General features: G+C 33.4%; 1 protein-coding gene across 1 annotated transcript in view; it reads left to right on the top strand.

Moving 5' to 3' along the window:
• Positions 1 to 8,164, top strand: part of LOC117100471 (adhesion G protein-coupled receptor L1-like) — a 22,457-nt gene that overhangs the window by 10,188 nt on the left and 4,105 nt on the right. The window contains exons 5-12 of the mRNA XM_033240173.1: positions 81 to 152; positions 1,924 to 2,044; positions 2,152 to 2,262; positions 3,018 to 3,196; positions 3,944 to 3,996; positions 4,192 to 4,318; positions 5,462 to 5,568; positions 7,334 to 7,436. Of these exons, the coding sequence (XP_033096064.1) occupies positions 81 to 152; positions 1,924 to 2,044; positions 2,152 to 2,262; positions 3,018 to 3,196; positions 3,944 to 3,996; positions 4,192 to 4,318; positions 5,462 to 5,568; positions 7,334 to 7,436 (873 nt within the window). The remainder of the gene's footprint in view (positions 1 to 80; positions 153 to 1,923; positions 2,045 to 2,151; positions 2,263 to 3,017; positions 3,197 to 3,943; positions 3,997 to 4,191; positions 4,319 to 5,461; positions 5,569 to 7,333; positions 7,437 to 8,164) is intronic.

Genomic DNA, 8,164 nt, shown 5'->3' with positions numbered 1-8,164 from the left:
ATCATGCGATGTGGCGAGTTTCCCTTAGTCGAATATTAAAGCTATTTTATCGTATCGTATTTGTATGATTATATTTTTAGATGTTCCTATCCGTTTGCGATCGTCTACTGGATAAAGATAATTTACAAACTATATCCGACTCCGGTGACGCGGTGAGTTGACATTCGTAATAATTATGTGTATATACTTTCCTCATAATTAAACTTATCCATGTAAAAAATAATCCTTAAACCTTTTGTACATCAAAGTCATTTTAGAAATTTCGAATCTATTTGGTATTTAGGGAGTATTTTAAAATTACTATCTGCTTTTTCTACTTCAGCTCTCCAATTGTGCAAGAACAATTATAATAATTCTTATTTTAGGCAATGCAATAGGAGAGATAGTAAAATGCAAAATATTTAAAGATTCTAATAATTATAATTTAAGCTATATTCATAATATGAATATAATTCTAATAATTATAATTTAAGCTATATTCATAATGTGATAAGTTCAGATTTTAACATAATAACTGAACATATGATAAGTTCAGTTATTAACCAAATTGGCGGTAAACTAAAATTTCGTACAGGCAAGCGTTCTTTTTAAACGAAAACACAGGTAAATTATTATGCTATGCTCTCATCCAACGTCACTTCGATTATGTATGTTACTCTTGGTACTCGGGAGCAACAAAATACCTCAAAAGTAAACTTCAAGTAAGGCAAAACAAAATGGTTAGGTATATATTGAACGAGATGCCTAGAGCCCATATTGGGCAAAAGGAGGTAGGTAGACAGCGTTGGCTTATGTAGAAGACCGAGTAACTCAGATAAAATTCATTGAACATGGTACATAAAATCATCCATAATTCTGCAGAAGCTTACCTTCATGATAACATTTTTAGAACTTGTGAACAACATAGTTATAGTACTAGGCAGAGTGAATCTCATCCAACACAGTAGACAGTACGCTTTATGCCTCAGCAATCAAAGAATGGAACACATTACCAATGGAATTAAGAACACCGTAAGCATAAACTTGTTTAGAAAATCGGTAAAAAAACTCTTATCTAACCTGCGTTACTAATTACTGTAAGTGATGATTTTTAAAACTGTATTCCTTAATTAAGTGATGATTTTTTTAATTTATTTTATCTAATTTTATTTGCTGGACCCCAACGGAAATAAACTTGTGTAATTGCTTTTGGGCTATCCTGATCAAAATCAAATTGATGTTTTAACGCTTTTAAAAATCTTTTTCTTTTTGTCAATATTTTTATTGTCCTAGTTTTTATCGCTGTTGTCATTTTCATTCATGTTGTTTTACTCGTTTTTAGACCACTTATTTTACCTCTCTTAACCGTGTTTTATTGCCCCGTTATCATTTTAACATCTCTTTCTCATGTTTCTTGTTTTTTATCTTGTGATTTTGGTCAAATAAATGAATGAATGAATATTTATCTAATTTTCCCGTATTTGGATTTGATCTGACATCATTATGCCAATGTAAATATATGAGATATGACAATATCATTGATCAAATAATCGACATTGTAATTGATCATACCCATATAATGGCAATTCACACAAGCTGTCACAAAACTAGATAGTGGATAGAACCAAAGATAATAGAAGGAGAAAGATCTGAAGCCGAAAAGAGTGAAAACAGCATCCTGGTTACTTAGTTCTTCGATCGACCGACGTTGGCGCATTTGGCTTATGAAGGGCGCCACTATGAGGGACTAGGGAACATTTCATGACCGACGCGATTGGTTGTTAGCGGGTGATCACTCTCTTGTTTGTGTGTTTCCTGTCATTTCTCCACTCTATCATTTATAATGCGATCTACACGAAGAGCACACTCGTCTGCTATTAAGTACTTTTAAGTATAAAGGTCTGCTTTATATTTTGACATGCATGATGTATCAATTGCCTGCAGACAAACTCTGAAGAAACGTCAAGTAATATGGTATTGATGTTGGAAACCTTTGCACTTGAGTTGGCTAATAACATCGATGCATCAAACGCCAGTGTATTTTCATACACCTCTGAAAACTTAGGTAATCTAAATGTCATTCTTGTATTATACTATTACAAATAATTTTGCCTGCAACAGTATACAATGCCGCGTTATCGTTTGAATTTGAAATTATTTATTTTTTTGCAGATATGCATATAGACGCAGTACCAAATGACGTCATAGCATCAGTCACTTCGCTGTACCTGGAACAAGAAGACTTGGATTTCCAATGCCCAACCGCTGTATTAAGTGGAGACGGTATTATTCTATGTCTGTTTGTAAATGTGAACAAACTATAATGACATATTAGGCCCATGGTTGGCGTTTTTAACGCATTAAAAATTGATATACTTTATCATATTATTTTTATAATATTTGGCTCTTTTTGGATTGCTTTAAACCGCTTTTATTGTTCTCTGACTAAAAAATGAAAGCTTCGTCTAAGATATCTATCCTTAATTTATGAATATAAAACTACGCTAATTGCTAATTAAAGTCTAAACGAATACAGATAACGACATCTGTGGTATATTGATACACTTTTGTAAATTTATTAAAAGTATTAATACTAATTAAGCTGTTGCAATTGATAACTAAGTATTAACTAATTTATTAACTGTCTATTATAATCCACGTTTGTAGTCTTTGTAAATTTACATATCTGCTGTAGAACTACAGATAAAAGTATTTGCTTAAATGATACTTAATTGATTATCATAAATATATTGCTCTATAAAACATTTTTATGAACATTATTATATCATTGGTATGTTTGTTAACTGGCGAAAAGTTCTATTGAAGAAAATTTATACAAAGCAAGCAATGACAATTACTAAATTTGAATTGTTTGTGTTTATTAGAGCAACATAGGCTGTATATCTTTGTACATTAACATTTTCCTGTAATTTAATTACTGCAGTAGAAGTCATGCAAATTTATTTGCAACTGTATACTACAACTTTTAGAAATGTTTGATGTAGGCCTATGTCACATGAATATAATTTATATTTCAGTCAAAGTAGTTACAGTGATTCCTAAGACTCTTCATGTGTCGATGTCAAGCCAATTGGAAGACGGTACCAACAGTACCTCTATAATATTTGGCTCGTATATCACGTCACTTTCAGTAACATCAGATAAAACAATTGACTTTAGTGATGATCCCGTGGAGATAAGTATCAGGCATTTACAGGTGAGTCGGTATCATACTTCGGCTGTGACAATTACATAATCAAAGCCTTCCACACTCAATGACAATTTGTGAAAAAAAAAAAAATAAATTCGCTATCAGCATTGGAGTATTTTTTGCTCAATGTATTATATTATATTATATTATAATCATAGAATGCAATCAGATGCCATTATACATGTAGCAAATACATTCAAATTTTGTTTCTCGATTCATTGCTTGGGATCCAGAGGCTAAATCTTCGGTTGTTACGAGCAAGTCATGATAAATTCGCTCGGTGGCTCTCGGTGACTCGTTTCCGGACGAGATAGGCCTACCGAAAGCTCTCTGATATATGACATGTGTCCTGTATGCAAATTATGCAACGAACCGTTTCGCTAAGCCTAGCCCCTGGATATTGTTTTTTAAATGTTAGGAAGAAGACATTAATATAAAGACACGAATTAGCTCAGATAATGAGTGATTCAGAGGAAGTCCAATACATTATTTTATAAGACATATGAATAAGTAACGATGCATTTTTAATACATACAATTCAATGAATTGAATAATTAAAAACGACTTAATTGAACCAATTAATTTTTAATACTGACAACTATGAGTGATGTCAGAATGAGCTCGGATGTTGATGTCATTACTAGGAGTTGATGGTAGGCCTAAGCTAAATTGATATGATAATATCTTTATTGTTAATGCCGATTATTCTTTAAGCATAATATTATTTGATTTGCATATCTACCATTTTTACAGGCGTTTGGAGATGGATATCACGCTGTCTGTGCATTTTGGAAATTCTCAAACAAGTGGGTAACAAATTCGAAAATAATACTCTGTGATACCACGAGATATTATTGTACACTATAAAACTGTAAAATAGATGAACATTTTTTGTATACTGCTATTAAACGGCTATGCATCCTACATATTCTAATCAACGCAATTATCTTACAAGTAACTCATTATTTTAACTTGTGCTGTTTTAAAAACTCTTTTCCTAGTTCCACTGGCGGAATATGGTCCACCGATGGATGTGAAGTCGTAATATCTGAGACATCAAAAACTGTCTGTCGGTGTAATCACTTGACAAACTTTGCCATTCTGATGAGAGTCAGCCCAGAATCTCCGGTATGAAAAAAAAAGAAAGAAAAGAAAACAAGCGCTAAAAGAATTGGAATATTTGTTATAGAAGGTTCAATAGATTTTATCCGAGAATTAACTCTTCATGCATACGTATTAAGCGGCAGTCTTTTTGCTAAACAAAACCACAAAATAGATTTTTGTTACAAAGCGATAATTTCAGGTCAATTTAACAATACGATTCATGCTTATTTCTTTAAAAAGAACAGCAAAAATTAACATAGCAGCATTACGCTGAATTGCTTCATACTAAAACTAAATTAAAAAAAAAAAAACAATAACATCAAGAGTAGAAAAGCAAAAATTAACAACAGTAAAACTGTTTTCAATATTTTACAATCATTCACAGAAATTATGTAATCTTTAATGAATTACAATATATTTATATACAATTACAATACATTCGTATGTGTTATCTCTGAGGAAGAGTACAGGCGCGCTCGAAATATTCGAAATAAAAACTTCTTTATGTCTCTCTCTCTCTCTCTCTCTCTTTCTATATATATATATATATATAATATAGATTAAAAGGCAAAATACTGAAAAAAAAACAATGCTGTGGGAAACAATGGCTGGATCTCAGTAGAGATACAAAAATGATAAGCCATAATGCTGTCTCTTATACACATCTAGATGTGTATAAGAGACAGATATATATGGAGGAATGTTAGTTTACAGTACACAGACATGACAACAAGTCAAAAAGTGAATTGGTTAATAAATCGGGAGACAACATGCTCTTAATACATACAATTCCTAATCATTAGTGTACGCTCTCAAAGACACTGTGGTTTAATCATTGCCAAGTTTTGAATTCAGGGATGTTTGGTAATATAAAATCCTTGTTCTCATTACAACTATGCCATATTACACACAATTTTGTGAGTTTTTGAGTATTACTAACGTTTGACCTAAAATCTATAAACTCTAACCGCATCCGTAATAACAATAATTTTTGGGTAGGTCTATAAAACGACAAAAATATATATAAAGGATTTTTTTTCTTATCCATTTCTATTATATGATCACAATGGAAACGGTCGAAATTAATATTATTACACAACATTTAGTTTAATGAAATTAGGAAGGTGTATTCTATTACAATTGAGGTGGTTTTAATTTTTGGTTCAGGTACTCTCTGTCGCAGACGCCACTGCTTTAGAAGTTCTGACGTTTCTACTCACATCCTTGTCGATTATTTCTTTGGTATTAACAATTTTGACTTACATTTACTTGAGGTATGTTATATGAATGTAGCGCTCTTATAACAAACCAGTTGTAGATATAAATAAATAATTTTTAAGTTGTATTTGATTTTGAATCCAATACAGGGTTGTTACAAAAGCCAGAAGAAATTAATACACAAAAATGTGCGAGTCTAACAATTTGGGACAGGAGTGGAAAAGTAAATTCTGACGTTACGATCAGAACAACCAACACAGAGTCTAAATTAATGTAATTTGGATAATATTATTATTGGCGGATTCAAGGAGGCCCAGCCCCAATCTTTAAAAATCATTTAAAAAAAATAGGGTAAAAACTATATTCAAATTTAAATCTGACAGTGCCATATCCGGCCATCATTAAGCTTATTTTTAATTACACTTTTTTGACGTTGCAAGGCCTATTATGTATGCATTGTGTCTGTATTTAGCATTTTTCTATCTTTGTCAATTTATAGTCAGAGGTATGCCTTGGTCCCGACCGTTTTTAATGTCACTATTAAGAAATCAAGTTACAGTACAGATCGTCTATTTTATTCGTGTGGGAAATTTTTAACCAACCTATAAACCTACTGTATAGTTTAAGGCTTGTGGAACACCCCAAAGTAAATTATTTGGAGCACATGCATATTAGTGGAGTTGTAACTGCAGTGCATTGAGACCTTAGTAACAACAACAATAACTATAATATTATAAGCATTACCTACCATTAAGGTACTTGCTTTTTAATTACATGGCCTTGGTAAAACTTCTGTCAAAGATTTGGTCCTCACGACCAATACATCGTCACCGATACTACGAAGTGACACAAACCTGAATATTCAAAATTTAGCGAACAAACCGAGGAAAATGGATTTTCAATTTTCACGGACAGCCACAAACTTGTTGGTTATCATGATATAGACGCGTCTGCGGCGTTGCAATCATTGTGATCGGCTGATTAGGCCTGGTTAGGGCTAAATCTAAAAAATATATTTCCCTGAGTTACCTAGGCTTAGCGGTACCCTTCTTGCAGTATAAATCGCCCTTGACTACAATGGTTAAACATATAAAATACAGTTTCTGCCTTAAAAACGGAGCGAGTACAGCGCGTTCCGTAACAGACACAAACTTAACTCTATAGGTGTAAATAACATAGGCCTAGTTCAGACTAGGTGGATAAACTCGGCTCAACTCACCGGGTTTATCCACCTGCCAGTCTGAACTAGGTGGCTTATCTCAAGGCTCGCAGCCGGTGAGTGTTCCTATAGTAACTAGATCTGGCGTGCCACCTTGTTTAATTTTTCTAAAGCCTGGTTCACACGAGAGCCCTAGTATCCGGATTGCGAACTAACCGTTAGCGCTAACCGTTAGCACCGTGTGAGGACGTCCGGTGTTTAGCACTAACAGTTAGCGGTATCTGGATACCGACAACGGTTAGCATGTGCTATTGGTTAGCGAGTTGAGAGGGAAGTCTCAGGAATCGAGTGCTCCTTGTATTGTCATGTTGTAATTGTATTTCTTTAATGTTGTTTTATCAAGATGTTTGGTGTATCAATAAAGTAACCGTGTTTTATGAACTAGTCAACTTCAAATGCGTTTTCCTCAAACGCCGCCTTAGTCGAAATTGAAATCTGTCTCTTCGTGAAAACGGTGATGAAATAAATAAATCCACCCCCTAAGCCTCATAATCTGACAGTTTATGTAGAGTATTATGTGTATGTGTGCTTGTCTTGTGTGATTCATCATGCTGCTGCTATCTAAACATTAATTTGAATCATGATTATTCAATTTCATACAGAATCTGGAACACACGTCGCAACATTGTCCACATAAATCTGGCATCGTCGCTTGCTACAGCACAGATTCTGTATTTATGCCTCATTGAGCGTACAGAAAATGATGTAAGTTCACAATGTTATTTATTATAATGTTTAATGTTCAAACGTTGTAATAGGGCCTATGTCTTTACAACAATGAATAGACAGAATTAAAAAGGATGGGGAGTGATTAAGAAAGTGGTAAAGGAAGGGAGAGAGAAATTACTGAAGAAGGCATGAATATAACAATGCTTTAAGATTCTTATAAGAAAATTTAGTTTACGGAGGGTCATTTTAAATATTCCATTCTATATTAAATCTCATATGAATATAATAATTAAGAGTCAATAGATGATCAGTACCTACCGTTAAGCCCATGGTCAGGTTTATCTATTATCGTCCACAATTAGAGTAATTCTTACACTCCAATGAAAGGTTTCTACACAATTATTTAACTGTGAAGTTTCAGGGTAATAGGACTTTGAACAACTACAATCTCCAAAAGACTGTACGTTATACTGACGTTTACGTTTCCACCAGTATACCTTGAAAGCTTTTAATAAGTCAGTCACTGCAATGTTGTGATCGTGATTTCTTTAGGGGATTTTTATGCTCTTTTAAATCAAAGTGAGTTAATTGTTCATTAGTAATTGAACTCATTGAAATTCAGTGAATAATTACTGTTACTTATCTAAGCATCTATTATATTACTTGCACTCAGTGGCGTATCTACATGGGGTGTGGGGGTGCACTCCTCCTCAAAAAATTACTCACGCCCCCAGTCGCCCCCCCCCCCAGAAAAATCACGGTCA

This window comes from Anneissia japonica, unplaced genomic scaffold, assembly GCF_011630105.1.
Source record: "Anneissia japonica isolate Jap-2015-1 unplaced genomic scaffold, ASM1163010v1 scaffold685_len2926416_cov193, whole genome shotgun sequence".
In the NCBI taxonomy this organism is placed as follows: Eukaryota; Metazoa; Echinodermata; class Crinoidea; order Comatulida; family Comatulidae; genus Anneissia; species Anneissia japonica.
This window is presented reverse-complemented; position numbering and strand designations above follow the sequence as displayed.